Raw genomic sequence first — 18,660 nt, 5'->3', positions numbered from 1 at the left:
ATGAAAAGGTGCCTCTATTAAAGACATACGGTACCTTATCATACTATACCTGCTCTAGAAAACTGCTAAAAACACAATTTCCCGTTTGATTTCTGATCCAAAGTACATTTGGCATACTGTGTATGTGTTAATCATTAAGAAATGCTTCATCTGACTGTCATTACCGCTATCGATATCGATGATCACCATCGTTACCATCACAGTCATCACCATCACCATCACCACTGTCATTGTCGTCTCACTACCACCATTACTAGAAGCATCATCAACATCATCCTCACCCAAGTTCGAGCCAGATTTCCCTCGTTTCCATGTCGACGGGCACCTGGAGCTGCCCGTCTCCCTGGAAGTAGGTGAAGTAGAGATTCTCCACGGGCAAGCCGTACACGTTGGTGAGAAGGTCCATGGCCATGGTGCACGCTTCCTTCTGCAAAGGGCAGAAAGGAGAGATGTAAATGTCATTATTGTTCAAAGGTCTGCTTTTTTCAGACTCACATGATTGCCAGCAGAGCCAGATTGGTCAAACTTAGACACCTCTTCTCTATTTCCTTTCCCTGGGAATTTTCCCCAAACCCTATTTTCATGACCACAAGTTTCGTAATATGAATTTTTTCTCATGAACATAATTTCTTCGGCCCCCTCATGATCATGAAAATTAGAAATTGGATTCAAGAGCTTCAGGGAAAGGCAACAGCATTTACATGAAAGTAAACATAACCACCCCCCCCCCACAAAAATTGCAAATTTGCAATGTGTTTGAGCATGACAGCCACATACACGTACACATGACTGATCTCTAAGAGTTGAACAGGTACAGATATAGGTAAAGACACACTCTGTGTACAATATGAGGTGCTGCCAATGCATAAATGCCTTTCAATTGTGGGATGGTTCAGTAGCAAAGTTGGATCTGGACCCCACTTCATAAAAGAAGTTAGGATAGCAACTCTTGCTGGAATGTCAACTTCCAATAGCTACAGCCAATCAGGAAGCTGGATTCTTGTCATTACCATGACAATTGTCATTCCCATGACAATTGTCATTCCAGCACAAGTTGCTATCGTATCAACTTTTTATGAAATGGGGCCCAGGTCTAGGTGACATCTCGCTCACCGAACCAGCCTGCGACCAGTGTGACCAAGATGAGCTAGGGTAAGAAGCACCTACAGCGGTAGAGCTTGCCAACCAACCAACCCAGGTCATGTCTTTCATCCAGAGGTATTTTTGAAGGTTTCTTTGCTTATCATGTGACGTGCACATTGCAGCATTGCAGAGACGACCCACTACTTTTATGGATGCAAATCTGTCAAATTGAAAACCTGTAAACTCTTTGTATGCCAAATCCAAACCAAGGAAAAGAGCACTTATAAATGAAATGCATACATCGATCGCATTGCATCACATGGACATAGAAACAAGCTCCACATCCCAAAGCAACAATGCTACAGAGTTATCCCACAGTGCATCTGCAACAGGGCTAGGCTCTACAACATCACTTTGCGTATTGGTGGTATCCCAAATTGCTCAGCAGTGTCACTGTAATCAAGGGATGAAGTATTGAAAGGACAAGTTTTGCATCAGCAGCCCACCTTGAAGAAGTCGCCAAAGGACCAGTTGCCAAGCATCTCAAAGAAAGTGTGGTGGGTGTGGTCTTTACCCACGTCGTCGAGGTCATTGTGCTTGCCCCCGACGCGGATACACTTTTGGCTGTTGACCACACGGCGGTAGCAGTTCTGGACCATGTCTGGATGAATAGTGCCCTGGAAAATATCTTTGAACTGAAAGAGAGATCATGAGAGTTGAACACACAACAAAACAAAAACCAACAGCATGGATTATTCAAGGGGTAATATAATCTTTGCCTAGACTGTACCACTGCCTGTGTAGAGGCAGTGAGACAACTGAATTAAAGACTGCACTCTTGTTTCAATGTTGAATATAGTGTGGAATAAATATTCTGATACATAAATGGCAAATTTGTGTACATGCCTGACTACAAAGAATCTTTGACACAGACTTGTGATAAACAGTACAAACATCATACAGTGTGCAATGCCATCTACACCATCCATCATTGAAAGGATGGTAGCATTTTAAATGAATCATGGAAAAATTGCACAGTTTTGGACGAGTGTGTCAATGGCACTTAACTACAACACTTTATGTCAGGTATTGAAATTATTATAGAATATAGATTCAGTGAGGCCTTTTATATTTGTAAATCTTTATGACTACAATTATCATTGTCACTGTTGCTATCTTTGCTGATGTATGATAGGCGATCACACCATATTGTACCTTTACCTGATTCATGCCAGCATTTGTGAAGAGGAGCGTTGGGTCTCCATGAGGTACTACTGAAGATGACGGTACAAAAACATGGTCGTTCGGTCCCTGGAAATAATCCAGAAACGTTTTCCTCACTTGGCTCGACGTCAGCGCCTCTGCACTCTGACTCGGCCGCCACTGGCTTTGGCAAATCTTGGCGCTGGTGTACAGGTTGGACGTGCGGCGCTTCCATTTGTCGCGTGCGTTGTGCCCCGAGACGTGTGCCGCTGATATCGGCGATGGCGCGCAGTCACTACTGGAGTGTCTGGCTGCTCGTAATATGGACAGCCGCTTTGTCCGAGACATCCGTGGAGAGACGTGCCGAGTCCAGGACATTTTGAATCAATCCACTTCGATGGGACGGTGGAAAGAGTTTGGGTTATACGAGGGACTGTATCAGCTCAGTGTATAGGAGATGACCTATAGAAGACTAGTGAAGGAAAAGAGATGAAAACATGATAATAGGATTTGGGATAAAACTTGTCAATTATCACACATTCTTTAATGAAAGCCATCCATGAAGTTTGCTTTTGGATTTTAGCATCTGAAACTTATACCCAGTAGATCATGGAACTGTCACCACAACATGATTAATTTCATGTTTCTCTCAACACATGTGAACTGCCTTAATTCTGCCAAACAGTTCAAATAAGAAGAAGAAAAATCAAACAAATATAAAGCCTTGAAGCAGTGGCAGAGACTTTTTACCCGCACAACAAGCACAATGGCACAGTATTACCAGACGTGTGCTATCTCTGCGAAATAATGACATTCTATATGCATGGCCGGCAGAACCGTGCGGGCCGTGGGGGCCCGGGCCCCCACACTTTTTGTGCATCATACATAGGAATACATACATGTGTACACTGTAAGGTGTCATCACTTTGGGCCCCCCCCCCCACTATTTTTAACCCGGAAGTACCCGAGTGGCATTAAAAAGAAAAAAAAAACAGAGATCTTGAAGTTTGAGGGCAATGAGGTTATGTTTTTCTGCTGAAGACTTTTTTTTTCCTTTCTTTTTTGGTTTGTCAGCTGAAGAAACCAGGACGTAGAAGGAGAAAGATGATCTGGCAACTTTTTTTTTTTCTTTTTTGCTTGTTAGCTCATGAAACCCGGAAGTGGGCCCCCCCCCCCCCCTTTTGAAAACGCTCCGCCAGCCCTGATATGCATGGGACTTCACTCACGTATCTTTTAATACCGGTAGCCATTTTTTACTGTTTTGAAAATAAAAGTGTTGTATATATGTGGAAATCCACAAAATGTGCAAAAAAAAAAGTAGAAATGTAAAAGAGTAAAGAAATTCATCGCACAAAGTTTGGGGAAATCCCCAAAATGTGACAAAAAAATGTAGAAATGTAAAAGAGTACAGAAATTCACATCTTACCACACATTTAGACGAAGACAAGACATGATTTTACCGCATTTATTGTTCAAAATGTACATGATTGACCTTTTACCGTACAATACAAAATTTGAGCCCCACTTGCATTGATTCACTCTTGTCGTCCGCTCGGTACAAATGTGTATGTTGAATCACGAGTATGAATTGTGATTCTGGAACAAGAATAAGATGTGAGAGACACTGTCGATCAGAATTAATGCGATCTGCACCGCGCAAAATGATAACTTTTTGTGGGAGGGGTTTTATAACTTGAAGTCAAATTTTTCAATCAGAGAAAATATTAAATGTCATATAATTTTCATCAAAATTCGTTATTTTCAGGACTACAAGAAAGAATGCGCGCATAAAATAAAAGTGCATCCAGTGTCAGAAACACCACACCACAAACCCTCGCCTCATTAAGTTTCTAACCATTATATAAACAGGCCTTTGATGAGAAGCACCGAAAATTAGAACTAACGCCAACGATTAGCATTAATATTATACAGAAGTACAGAACGATGCAAGCCCTGGCCCTGTTGGCCTTTGGCCAATGGCCCTGATCGCATGGCAGCCAAACATGACTCACATAAACACAAATTTTAGATAGACTCTATATAGACCTAGCCAAGACACTGGCCTGGATGGCCTGGGGGCTTTGGACATTTTGGAGTAACACTTACCCGTAACCTGGTAACGGCTCTAACTTGTCCAACGTTTATCAATATGTTTATAGGACTCACAGGAGTGTTAGTTTCACACTTCACTGTATGAATCGCGTGCAACACACCATTTCAGCATGTAATAATAATATAGCATTATCTGAGCCACAAACACACCACAACACAATACTTCAAATAGCAACAACACACCATTATTGACTATCGAGCCTAAAATGTTTTGGGCATTCACTGTCTTGTGTTTTGTGTGTGTTTTGTGTGTGTAGGCCTAACGTTAGGCCCTAGTCATTACACTACGGGCAATGCAATGGGGATGCCTGAATGCCCCTGCCCTGGCCCTTGTTTTTCAGCCCAGGCTTCACTTGTCGCGTCGAGCTCATTCGAGCACAGCAGATCCAGGCCTGTGTGGCTCAGCGTTATCAATCATGCAACAACGCAAACATATCCTAATAGCACAATTACAACAGAAGATCAGAGGGCTCCGATCGATCAGAGCTACATTCCATCACTTATTTAAACTTACCTTATGAGTCTTCTCAACGCATTTTAGCAGCATAGCATGCAAGCAACGCAGATCTACTCGGGCGTCCGGCCGGACGTGGTACGGTAGTAGCTCTCTACCACACTGCTGAAACTGCTCCGCAGGTAGGTACTTCTACAGGTCACTGCAGCTAGATTTTGTAGCTCGCTTAGCCGTCGTAAACTGTTTAATTGCATGCTTGAACCAAAGATCCTACACAGTATGGAGTAGGATCGGCGGTCGCGATTGGCCGTGGTGAGTGCAATGAGCGAGCGCCGACCCTGATGCGCATGCATGAGCGATGCGATCGCGATCCATAAACAGCGCCCCCTCTAGACAATGAGTATATAATACTGTTTTCAACATTAGATCCTGGGGATCCAAAGAGGGGCATAATGCCTCAAAACATCGATGTTTTGCTCCATTCGAGGCTTACTTCTGACCTCTAAAGGTAAGAGATGCGTATGTTTGAGGTGAAAGTAGCTACTCATGTGCTCATGGCTCTCTTATGAATATATTACAAGAGTATTCAAATTGTTGTACTAAAACGAAAGTATGAGAAGTTGTGATTATTTTGTAGCAATGTATAACGTACAGTGTACAGAGCAGAGTTGTCTGGCTCTGCTGCAGGTCACTTTATGCAAGTGAGCATGCAAAGCAAGGGAGTGTATGCATGGGAGCTGTAAGTGTAGCGTTGCTGCATCTACAAGCTGAGGTGCCAGGTGCTGGGTCTTGTGTGGGACTGTGTAGTACAACTGTAGTGTAGTGGCATCTATATGCGTGATGATGATTGGTATGATGTGAAATGTGTGTCTATGCACAGATTTTCTACAGATTTTGCTCTTCTTTCCAGTGCTAGTGCAATTATGAGTCCCTAGGTGAATGTCCTATTTTTACGTTAGTGCTAGAAAGTACCAGTAGTGAGCGGTTAGAAGAACTGCTGTGCTGTTTGCACAGCTCAAAGTCAAAAACTATAAGTAAGTGGTGTCATGTCATGTCCATTCATGGTCAAGAAATGTAACGTTAGATAGATCTATCTACGTTATTCGTAAAGCTTACTAGCAGTATTCAGTCTCCTTACGGAATTCCGTCACTTATCACCAAGTCTAATCACATTCTATTGTCACAACACACCCAAATCACATTTCTCATACTGGCACTGTGCCACTGTTCACAACAGGAAAGTCCCTTGAACCTTGAAGGACTAATATAATCCCTGTTGCAGCTTTTTGTGGGAAGCTATACTTGGTCTGGGATGGTACACAGTGACATCAATGGCCAACGGACGGAGTGTATTTGCAGGTGGCAAATATAATCAATATACAATCAATTATACCCATAGTCACCTCCAGAAATCCATCCAAAATCCCAAATTTTGCTGCAAAAAAAATGCACAATTGATGCAACTTTTAGAAGCATGCACAAATTAAGTCCAGTGTTAAGATTCAGGGTTTCTGAAAAAGCACTAAAAATAGAGAAATAAACCATTCTCTTGTGAGATTTTTCACTTGTCGTAGGCTTAGAGTGTGATGGCAATGGTATCCACAAAAATACAAACGAAAAGTAAAATCTCTGTATGTCCTGATGCAGTGACTAAATGAACAGAGGGGTTGAATGCAAGTGTCGACTACCCGCAATTTGGTCACCAACGGGTTGTCTGCTTTATTAAAAGCAGAAATGCACAATGTTGCTTTGATTTTGCTAATCCCTTGCCTTGGATGACCAGTCAAGCACCAACCCCTTGATTTGGGTTAGGATTATTCCTTCTAAAGTTGGCAGTAGTGTTGGCGCCAACATAAAAGTAGAAGGATATCCGTGTTTTACTGCAGTTGATATTCATCAATCGATACTACAGAAACAGATTTATAAAGATGAAGAAGAAAAAAAATGTTTGGATTATGCATTAAAGTAAGGATAATGGATACTTGTGGTTTATATGCCATGCTCATAAATGTGATAATATAGCCTTCCACTCTACATTTACACCTGTGAATACAATTGTAGATGACTCATTTGCAGCTTATAAAAGAAATGCAATGCTTGCCCCAAAGAATAAGCTTGAACACGGAGGACATGGCCATGACCCTTTCTTTTTAAATTGTGTCATAAGATAAAGGGTTGTATTTATCACACTATTTAAGAGAATAATACCCCCTCTCATTGTTATGACAATCCTGTACATACAATACTTGTACTCATTGAACCTCACAGTTGCAATGAAGAAACGCCACAACTAGGCATATCATGAAAATTCCCCCCACACAGAACATGGATGCCGCTTCAGAGAGCCTGGCTCTGGCTCCGCCCACCGACTACAGTGACACCAGAGCAGGAGGATATATCGCCGGGAGCTACCCCTCAGAGCAGCAGCAGCAGCAGCAGCCGCCGTGGAAAGAAGAACCCGAAGTGGTGGACGGTCAGGAGAACGGCAAGTACGACTACACGAACCTGGAAGTGAAGGAAGAAGTCAGCGAGGAGGAGGAGGAGGAGGACTTGGGAGCCGTAGCGGAAGGGGATGTCACCGGTGAGGTCGAGGCGGAGGAGAGGGATGAGAATCGGGGATATGAGAGGAGCGACGAGGAGGAGGAAGAAGAAGATGAGAACTACAGCTCATCGGGTGCGTCACATTCGTCTGATAATGAACAGGCGGACGGAGATGATGAAGAGGATGCCCATTCTGAGAGAGAGGTGAGAAACTTTAGACTATTTGAGAACAAGACAAAACAAAACCAGACAAGCACTCTGAGAGCGCAGACCTCCGCCAAGCAACTCTACTTTCCACCAATGATCTTGTTCTTCTGTAGAGATCAGTGATTTCCATCCATACGTATGCATGCTGAAAGTTGCCCGATTTCCCAGTATAGAAGCCTTTTGTTACATCATCAACCCTCAGCTGCATGGCAAGCCTCTTCCTGGCAGAAACTAGAGTGGGCACTGAGCGCACACATTAGTGCACTTATGAAAACCTAAAAAATGTGCAGCGTGAACTCTCAAGTTAATTGACCCTACCTGCCAAAATATTGAAAATCCTTCATAAAATCCATAAAATTTCTGAATCACTACCAAAATTTAATTGTCTGTTCCTTGTGTCATTCTAAAGCATTCCAGCAAGTTTCATCCAAATCCGTTCACAACTTTTTGAGTTATTTTGCACCCAGACAAACAAACAAACAAACAAGCAAACTAACAAACAAAAGGTAATGAAAACAACCTCCTCCCTTGGCAGAGGGAACTACAATGCAAAAATCTGTAATCCTAAGATAAAAATTCAGCCTGATATAATGCATTCTGTAAAGTTTTTGCAGAACAGCAACAAATAAATGCAGTAACTATTAGGTTTGTTACAGGTGGTTATAGAAGACCTAGATTTACAATGTAAATGGCGATTACTGTGTAGATCAAACTGCCCCTCAATTGTGATTGAGTAGAAAATGAAATTGTTTTGTATTTTGTTTTCTTTCATGAATTTTCCGTGATATTTAGCTGTCTAATACTGGAGGTACAATGTACATGTTGGGCCTTCTTTTTTATTTTCTTTTGTTGGTTATAATACACAATGACCTGTAGAAGGAAATTATGTAGGTTAGCTCTTTGAGTTAGACTTATTATGAGCCAGAGTTTTTTCATAACTTTTTTGTGTTTTTGACTGCTTTAACAGACCTGTGTTAGTACTGCGATACCACCCCTCCCCCCTCTTGTTTGTCAAAGTTTTTAATAAGTCTTTTTTTTTCTTGTTTCTTTTTTGAATGAGGGGAGACTCACAGAACCAAGAATTCACTTTAACCCTTATCGGGCCAACGCACTTGTGTATTAACAAACACCGCAGTGGCCCAGCACTGTTTGCACACACACGCCGACAGGCAGACAACTCTCCAAACAATCGCTCTTCATTAGCAAACAGTAAACAAAACATAGACAATATCATTTGAAAGAGGATAAAATTCCCTTTTAAATGATATATATGACATGTTGCCATTCAATTCACAGTGCAGTCATAGCACTCAGCAGAAGTGAAGTACAGTCATCCAAAAGTTATGAAATAAATTTGTTTGTTTGCTTTCATTCATGGATTAAAAATAGCAAATGTAGTAATTTTACACATCCAGTACCGGAAATGAAATGCTCAGAGTGTCAGCTCTCTGGACATATAAATATCATGACCATTGATACAATAATTACAGGTTTATGTTTATATTTATGACGATGAAGCCATTGCGAGTGCATGGGAAATCAGTAGTATAATGTGTGCATCCCAGGGCTGCCAACCTTGAGTGAGAGTTTGGCGTGAGACACTGCTTTATGCGAGGAAGCGGAGCAACCTCCTGGCTAGCGCCTGCTGTGTGCCTGCTGTGTGCCTGCCTGCTGTGTGGCCGTACGTACACATACTACGTACACAGTCAGTGTATGTAAAGCGATGTAAAGCACACGTCATAGCCATGTACTGTAATTTGCCAAAAGCACAAGCTACATTGTACGCTCACGTGGTATAGTTAGAAACCAATCGTAATCCAATAGCTCGTTTTTGCGCGTGAACCGAAAACGATTATTATTGGTTAAGCTTTACACCCGCGTGGGAAAATCTCAAAATTTTGGGCTTGGGCATATCAATATTCGGAATATCAGAGAATTTAGAGATATATTTATTTTTGTAGTCATTTACATTCCATTTTGGGGGTTCAGCGTGAGATTTCGTTTATCAGAGTGAGACAGTCAAAATTGGTTGAATTGCGTGAGTCTCACGCTCAATGCGTGAGAGTTGGCAGCCCTGGTGCATCCTATAGTTTGTTGAAGCGAAACTCGTCACGATAGATACAGCTACAGCTTTTGCAGGTTCTACTGAATTATACAATTATTGTACATACATGTGGATGTACATGCGGGACTATTATCACAGTCGAATCAAGTGTCCAAACCTCCTCAAAAACTGCTGCAGAAAATCCAAAATCGAGCAGTCTGTACAGCTGTACATGTACATAGTACCCACTGACGCTTCGTGGTTATTCGCGTTATTCCATGTAAACACACATTTTTTCCGATGATTTTTACAATTTTGTTGGCGTTCCACTGACAAAACCTTCTTGAATTATCGCAGACAATCTAGCAAAGCATTCTGGGATATGTTGTCAAAGGTTAGAAGGTGAAAGAACTTTGGAATGACGTCGTTTATATGTCATCTCATTCACTATGGGATATTCCGTATGTGGCCCCTGTGGCGTTTGAACGAGCTACAGAATATCCCGTAGTTGGCCCGATAATGGGTTAAGAATATGAAGCCTTCTCGTCTTTGGTTTTTGAATCTGCTGTGTAACAATACTATAGGTAGTCAAGTGAAATCCACCAACCAAAGTGAAGTTGTACAACATGTACATGCTGTGTAGCTGGGTAATTCTGTGAAGTTGGGGCACAAAGTGTGACATTTTAGCATAACTCAATACTAATTATGCTATATAATATACATCCAATACCGTATTGTTTATAGGCTTTACATTTGTATTGAGACCATACATTTTCCTGGAAATTTTGTGACATTCAGACTCAATTTTGATGAAGTTATTAAAACGATATGTAACGGTGTCCTGTAGCATCGTGACATGTCCATGCCCTAAAAGACAAATTAATGCAATTACATGTAGCTTGACCAAAATTTGATATGATATGCATTATAATTACTACTGTAGATTAGTCAGATAGCTAAATATCTTAACTCTCCTTTCCACAATTTTACTTTTACAAGAAAATTACACTATGTGTCACAATGCTACGCGGTGTCCACCAAATGTCACAAAAAAGGACACCGCATAGCATCGTGATACATTTTGTAATTTTCTTTTAAAATTAAAACTGTGTACAGGAAATTTGAGATATTTAGCTATCTCATTCATATCTTGTAAATATGCATATTGCATCAAATTTTGGTCAAGCTAATTGCCATAATTTGTCTCTTAGGACCAAATTTTAAAATATCACGATGCTACATGGACACCTCACGATGCTACAGGACACTGTTACATATATTGTTTAATAACTTCATCAAAATTGAGTCTGAATGGCATAAAATTTCCAGGAAAATGTGTGGCCTCAATGCAAATTTAAAGCCTACAAACAATACAATGTATAGCATAATTAATATTGAGTTATGCTGAAATGTATTTTTTAAATGTCACAATGCTACATGGACACTGCCCCAACTTCATGGAATTACCCAGCTACAGTTACATTTTGTTTTGCTGAGATGGGATGGTATTTGTTACAGGTACATGAAGTATAATGCAATTGCTTCCTAAATTGAGTGTCTACATCTAAAGTGAAATTTGGTGCAATTTAAAGTGTACATCCTGTAGTAAGTTACTGTTCATCCATTTCGCTTTGATGAATTAAGCACACAAATGTTCAGCAGTTTCTGTGAAATCAGGCATAAAATCACTTTAAATTAAAGAATAAAATCACTTTTAATTAAAGAGATTTACCCTACCTACTGGAAGCAGAATGGGTCTTATTCTGTAGAAGAGCGAGGGCAGCAGTTTGGTGCATACAAATATAATGTGAATGAGGGACTGTGATATCAAGAAGTAATGAATTTTGGAATACATGTATTGGGTAGTTAAGCCTATCAAACATGTACAGTGTATCCTCGTGTAGCCACTTGTGTTGAGGTACACTGTACTGGTACCTCAAAGAAAGTTTTTATTTGGTCAAATGACTGTTTGACAAGGTAACTTGTGTAGTGTGTGCTTGGTTTGTGGTTGAACTACAATGTACAGTGTACATTACGTTTTATGATTTCTCAAGACCCAGATGTTTTTTTATAGCTCTGCTCAAGATGTTCAAAGATATAATGTTCAGAATATTAATGATAGTAATGATGATAATACTCATAATCGCTATAAGAATTATCATCACCGTTCAGCACTACTACCACTACATGTACAATCAGCATAATCATTACATCCACAAAGGGGAAAAAAAATTGCTTGATCACATTAGAATGGTAAACCAAGTTAAGAAATACAGTATTTTGTTTCAAGGTCCTGCTCCTTGACAGATTGTAACACATGCACGATGTACATGTACAATGTGCAGTGTACATTGCACATAAGGGTTATATTTCTATCAGTAAAAGGGCCATGTCAGGGCTGTTGGCTAATTTTCTGTTTCCACTGTGCATCTCCCCCCCCCCCCCCGCCAATACTAAATTATCTTTTAGAACATTTAAAAATGAGAGATAACTTTGCCCCAAACTTGCTTCAAACAAGCAATCTAGTAGAATGTATAATGCCAAAATGATAATTTGGGGATGAACATACTGTATATTACGCTGGACTGACATCTACTGTAGGTACAAACATGTGAAGGTAAAAAAAAAAAAGTGTTCATTGAAAATTGTTGTTTTTCGAATGGCCTGATATTTGAAGGGGTCGATGCAATATAGTGCTAACCCACACAATAGTCATTTTGAGATAATCGCTGTTGAATGTTTGGAAAGTCCATACATTGTACATTGATAAAACATGAATACAGGCATTTTTTACCATCTTACTGGTTGAATTCAGATATGATATTTTCACAGAGGTTAGAGTGAAGGATAAGGATTATGAAAATGCATATGTAACTCAATTTTGACAAAAGTGTGGGTTAGCACTATATTGCACCGACCCCTTCATTTATTTAAAAGATACAGCGTAGCTCTCTGAAATTCTATTGAGCACTGTGTTTTGTACCATTTCTAGACTTGTTGGTGAATGTGTAGTATGCTATTACATACTGTACTTGGAGGACTGACAAAAATGTGATAGTTTGATCAGTCAAAGTAACATATTGCTAACCACTACTTGTACATTGTAAGTCTAGAAATGGTATTTTTATTAAAACACGGCATCTTGCTTAACTCAGTAGAATTTTTAATAGGGATCTGCTTTTTTTTTTTTTCCTCTTCTAGGTTCTAGCCAATATCTACTGTTCAGTTAAAAAACAAAAACTTTTCTGACAAAAAATAATTCTCAAGTATGCAGTAAAACAAATAAAGTTCAGCCGTTTTCTAATTAGTCTATGATTGTTTGGAGTGATATTTATAATGGATGTGCATGGATTTCTTCATTTGATAGGAACCAAATACATATAAATCAGAACCAGATGTATTAGGTGGAAGAAGTCTTAAAGATAATAAAAAGTTTTGGTACCTCAAAAGTTTCCCTGAATTTCCGTGTTTCAGGTTAAAGTATCTATCATATAACCAACACTGTGAGACTTACTCGCCCCAAAGTGCTCTCATTTCTTAGTAATCATGCAATTAACTGCGACCAGCAGCCCCATACGCATAGCGTAATGGGGCTTCGCATTGTAGCATTCAGGATCATGACAGATTTAGTATCGCGGGTAAATATCAACTTAAAATCCACAAAATTCTTCAATTTGAAGACTTACCAATTAAGTTGAAGTCTTGAAAACAGGCTTCAAGCAACGTTTGGTTCTGCCAATAGTCCCTTTCTGTTCGAATTGATGACTGAATGTGACTCTGTCGAGAGGACCTTGGGAGAGCTACATACACTGATTACTACGACCAGCGCATACGCACACATCACATGCGAACAAATTTCAAATCCATGAACGGATAAGATGTTTGTGTGCGCATGCGCTGGCCGTCAATTCAGTGTAGCTCTCCCAAGGTCCTCTCGACCGAGTCACATTCAGTCATCAATTCGAACAGAAAGGGACTATTGGCAAAACCAAATGTTGCCCAAAGCCTGTTTTCAATACTTCAACTTAACTGGTAAGTCTTCAAATTGAAGAAATTTTTGGATTTTAAGTTGATATTTACCCGCGATACTAAATCTGTCATGATCCTGAATGCTACAATGCGAAGCCCCATTTAGCTATGCGTATGGGGCTGCTGGTCGCAGTTAGCTACACAGTATGCGTATGGGGCTGCACGCTGCTGGTCGCAGTTATCTCGCACAATACGTGTACTACCTCGCCGCCATCGTACGGCGGCGGCTCTGGTACGAAACCATTATTGAATGATTACTAAGACATGAGAGCACTTTGGGGCGAGTAAGTCTCACAGTGTTAGTTTAAGGCACTTTAACCTGAGACACAAACTAAGACAAGGAAATTCAGGGAAACTTTTGAGGTAATACCAAAACTTTATATTATCTTTAACCTGCCTAAAATATCGGAAAAAAAACAACCCAAAAACCAAAAAACAATCAGATGTTTCAGACAGTAAGCACTGGCAGGGACTCAGCAGCAGGATCATCTTCAAATGCTCAAACCAGAAAGAATCAGGAAGAAGTGCGCATCCAGCCCTTGTTCTGATCAAAGTGCAGTACATTCATGTAACAAATTTCAATTAAAAAAAAAGTCTCTCATCCAGTGGCACCCGTCAATGTACAGTATTCACATTGCATTGTATGAAATGTGCAGTGGTAGTACCCCACCCCCACGCTGGCAGTCTGCAAAGTTCATTTGCACTATTTGAGAATGGAGGGTGTGTGGATTGGACATTCAAAATGATATGAGCCTACACTCAACTGTACAGATCCTTCCTCTTTCATCTTCTCATTGAATGCGAAACCGTGCAAACAACCACAAAATTCCAAGAACAACTAAGAATTAAACGTCACAGTCTGGTGATCAATCAGGTACTGTCTGAGACATATACAAGCTCCGCAGAGAAGATCGTCTTAAAAATGTGATAGAAATATAGCTTCAATCAAACAAGATGTCAGTACAAATTTGAAATGACTGAATCTGTTTCTTCTTTTTCAACGCTAGACTCCTGTATTCCAACAAAGTCTATAGATAGCAATGGCGCTCTGATTTCCATTCATGACTTCAGATCATTATTTAAAGGGATCGTACAGTTTTGGTTGAGACCTGATTTCGGATTTCTAAAAATTTTTTTTGGGGGGTGAAATAATGAGAAAACTCTTAATATGAAGTATGAAAGACCATGTAATTCTATGAGGAATTCAACCTTTATTTGATGAAAACTGGTTTTGAAATGGCTGAGATATCCAAAAAAAGAGCGATTATAATAAAGTGTGGGACCCACACTTTATTACGATCACTTTGTTTTACTTTGTTTTTGGATGTTTCAGTCATTCCAAACCCGATTTTCATCAAATAAACTTTGAATTCCTCTTAAAATGGTATGCCCTGTACTATGTCGTAAGTGTTTTCTTGGTATCTCGCAAAAAGTTAAAAGCCCAATTCCATCTCCACCAATACTGTACCATCCCTTTAAATATTTCCACTTCCATGCATGATGAAGTAAATTATGTTTTACATGAACTATATTGGGGAGGGGACAGAATGGGAATACATGTAGCTATGCAAATGTATCACATGTCGCCATCACCATCCCCCCCACCCCCCAAAAAAGAAACTGTACAATTGGAGTCAAAAGGGGCCTGAGCTTTCGATCCTAGCAGAATCTTCGTCAGAGGCAAAATGACAAACAGGTAGGGAAAACAATCACTTATAAGGACTACACGCAACAAGAACAGTCAGGGGAGGGCTAGGGACACAGAACAAAGAAAACAAAATGGAAGGGTTGAAGGTCATGGGCAAGGAGCCCAACAGGTAAAAAGGGAGGAGGAAAGGGAGGGTGGACATACAAAAGGTAGAGGAGGGTCAGTGATGATCAAAGATAGAGATAACAAGATACGAAGGCGCGCGATAAAAATGGACACAAAATGGCTACCCTTCAAATGGCTACATCTTCAAAGACAGCGCGTCATAGGCAAAGACGCACATCACCTGAGACGCGCTGTCCCTGAAGCCGCTGCTGTTGTTTATCAAGTGTCAAGACAGCGTGTCTCAGGTGATGTGCGTAATGCGCTTGAGGACCGCGCGCTGTCCATTTGTTTTGTACAGGAATAGCGCGCATTTTCCTGTCTTATTAGTTAAGCGTCTTTGGTGATGATCCCCTATGAATAGGAAGGCAACATCAAACAAGATAACAACTTTAGAAACAACAGACGGATAAAGAAAGGAAAAGAGTGAAATAGCAACAACAAGAGTTGGGGGGAGGGGGTGGGCCGAGCAAGCAGTGAGCCCAACCTGGGGCCCCGTTTCATAAAACTTGTCATCAGTGACAAGTTGTCATAGATGTGACAAGCTACCAAAATCCTTGCATCTGATTGGCTGAGAGCAAGTTTGTCACAGAAATGTGGCAGTTGTCACTGATGACAAGTTTTATGAAACAGGCCCCCGGTGTACCAAGAAGAGGCGACAAAATAAAAGTGAGAGTCAACCAACACATGCAAGTTACGTATCAAACATGAAGTGTAATCTGTTCAATTGCGTACATTGTACAGTATGTATGATGAAAGCTGAAGAATTTGTAATCAAAGTGGAAGTTTGCATCCTGTAAAACCAGAAATGTTTGCATGCATTTTAATTTCAAAATTTTGCAATTGAGCCCAGATTCTGTTCTAAAATGCATGTGAAGGTTCTCATCTACATTTGTACACTATATATGCACGCAATGCCAGTGCAGTTTGTGATAATTTCATGCCCCGATAAAGGCTGTCAGCTCCAATTCACCAGAATTTCATACCGTGAAGATTTCTTGCTAACACACAGTAAGGTAATGTACAGTTTGTTTCTGTGAATGCTCTTTGGGAGGATGTAAATTCTTGACAAATTATCTTGTATACTGCATAGCTGTCCAAGTTGAATGTCCATTGTGTCCATTGATTATTCATAGACTGGTCATGCAGGGTGGATGAAGTTTTCTGAATTTGATAAGAAATTGGGGGGTCATTTTATGAAGCGTTGAACCAATTCGCTCTCACCCAGTCAGATGCAAGGATTTCAGTAGCTTCAAATCAGTAACAGTTTGTCAGGGGAAAAAAAAAAAATTCTGACAAAGCATTTCATGAAATGCCCCCACCCACCCTGGTCTCAGCCAGAGTGTCAACCAGAATATGTTAGAAGTTCAAAGATACATTTTGTATCAAAATACAGAGTTAATAGTGATGCATGCTTCCCTTCTGATAGTGTCTGTTCGTAAAAAAACAACAACAGAGTGAGCGACTGACTTATTCCAAGGTTGCAAATTGCTGAAATTCATGTTTTGTCTACATCGGCTGAATTGCACGGTTCGTGCGTTACCTGCTATACCTGATAAGGCACGATTTCAGCATGCTTTAGGGTTTCCATGGTTGCTTGATACAACATATTTCATTGTGTACAATTGACAGCTGGACTTTATAATGCTCAGTCCAATATGTACAATGTGTACATGGTGTGTAATTCCCTGGTCCCTAGTATTAATGAGATCAAGAGTGTATTGAATCTTTTACGCCAAAGCTAATACAACTATTGTGCAAATACATAGTCACGGTGATGCAAATTATGCATTAAATTGCAAATTACTCAGCTTGGTATGGCGCCTTGTCACATAACGTGATATGACTTAAAAGGGATGGTATAGTTTGGGTTGAGATGGGGGGGGGGGTGGTGGTTCAGATTTCGATTTTTTTTTTTTTTTTTTTTGCAAGATAATTAGATACCCTTTATGAATTCATTAGAGAGCATACAATTCTAAGAGGACTCCAAACTTTATTTGATGAAAATCAGTTTTAAAATGGATGAGATATCAAAAAGCAAAACGAAAGTAAATCGAAACGGTCAAAAGGTGGGTTCCACCATTTATTAGGACCTCTTTGGTTTTGGTATCTCGGCCATTTCAAAACCAATTTTCATCAATTACATTTATGCTCTTTCATATTTCATACGAGGTTTCTCATTATCTCTCAATAAAGTTGGAAACCTGAAGCCCCATTTTCAACTATACCATCCCTTCAGCTGGAAGTTGATGATGTAACAAAAGGCTTCTACCGGTATATTGGGAAATTGGGAGACTTTCAGTATGCATGTATGCATCAGTGGAAATCACTGATCTCTATGGAAGAACAAGATCATTGGTGGAAATGAGCTGCTCGGTGGAGGTCTGCACTCTCAGAGTGCTTCTCTAGTTTAGTCTTAATTTACGTTGACGAAGTGCAATTTGTTGTTCAGTTGCAATAAAAACAACTCAGCACAAGAGTCGCTCATAATGCAGTACCTGCTGCTATTTCAAGGGATCAGAGCCATCACTGTCTTTTGGGCAAAAGCTGGGTAGTCTAGTGGATATGACGCTTGTCTAGCAATCAGGAAGTCTTTGGTTCGAGTCCGAACTGAGTATGTATGGACAATATGTATGCCCATGATGTTTATCACAGCTAGTATGCAAAAACACTGAATAATCACTGTACGTAATTTATGTCAATAAAAGGCAATTTGTCAATTTGTTGCAATTAGAAAAAAAAGAACCTACTCCATGCATTAAAGAATCATTCATTCGAGCATTTTTATTGCAAGAGGTTTTGTAGCACTGTGCATATCAGATATGTGTATAGAAAATTTATCTTGGTCATGTGTGCATTGTGACGTATCATGTCACTTTCTATAATTATTCTTTTGTCAATGTAGAGTTCCAGTCGTCAGAACTGCAGAGAAGAAAGCTCGAACCATTCAACAGAATTCCACCACGGACATACTGCGGAAAGTGCCAATCAGAGACACACAAAGCAGAGTGACTTGAATTCTGGTCAAGAAGCCATCAGTGGGACGAACTGTCAGAGTGAGAATTACTCACAGAGTGTTGGTGACGAACATGGCGATCACGATGATAGCAGAGGTTCCAGAGATGTGGAGGGGGAGGATGTTGAAGAAGATGAGGAGGGGGGAGACGAAGAGGATGA

The 18,660-nt window shown here is 40.3% G+C and overlaps 1 protein-coding gene across 1 annotated transcript in view; it reads right to left on the bottom strand.

Moving 5' to 3' along the window:
* The window catches only part of LOC140245081 (alanine--tRNA ligase, cytoplasmic-like), a 29,172-nt gene extending 26,460 nt beyond the window's left edge, over positions 1-2,712 (bottom strand). Inside the window, exons 1-3 of the mRNA XM_072324681.1 lie at positions 2,305-2,712; positions 1,590-1,778; positions 282-427 (exon numbers count right to left, since the gene is read on the bottom strand). Coding sequence (XP_072180782.1) covers positions 282-427; positions 1,590-1,778; positions 2,305-2,664 — 695 coding nt within the window. The 5' untranslated portion in view covers positions 2,665-2,712. The remainder of the gene's footprint in view (positions 1-281; positions 428-1,589; positions 1,779-2,304) is intronic.
* Positions 2,713-18,660: the final 15,948 nt, after the last annotated feature.

The sequence above is a fragment of the Diadema setosum genome, chromosome 22 (assembly GCF_964275005.1).
Source record: "Diadema setosum chromosome 22, eeDiaSeto1, whole genome shotgun sequence".
Classification (NCBI taxonomy): domain Eukaryota; kingdom Metazoa; phylum Echinodermata; class Echinoidea; order Diadematoida; family Diadematidae; genus Diadema; species Diadema setosum.
Note: the sequence above shows the minus strand (reverse complement) of the source record. Positions and strands in the feature narration are given on the sequence as shown.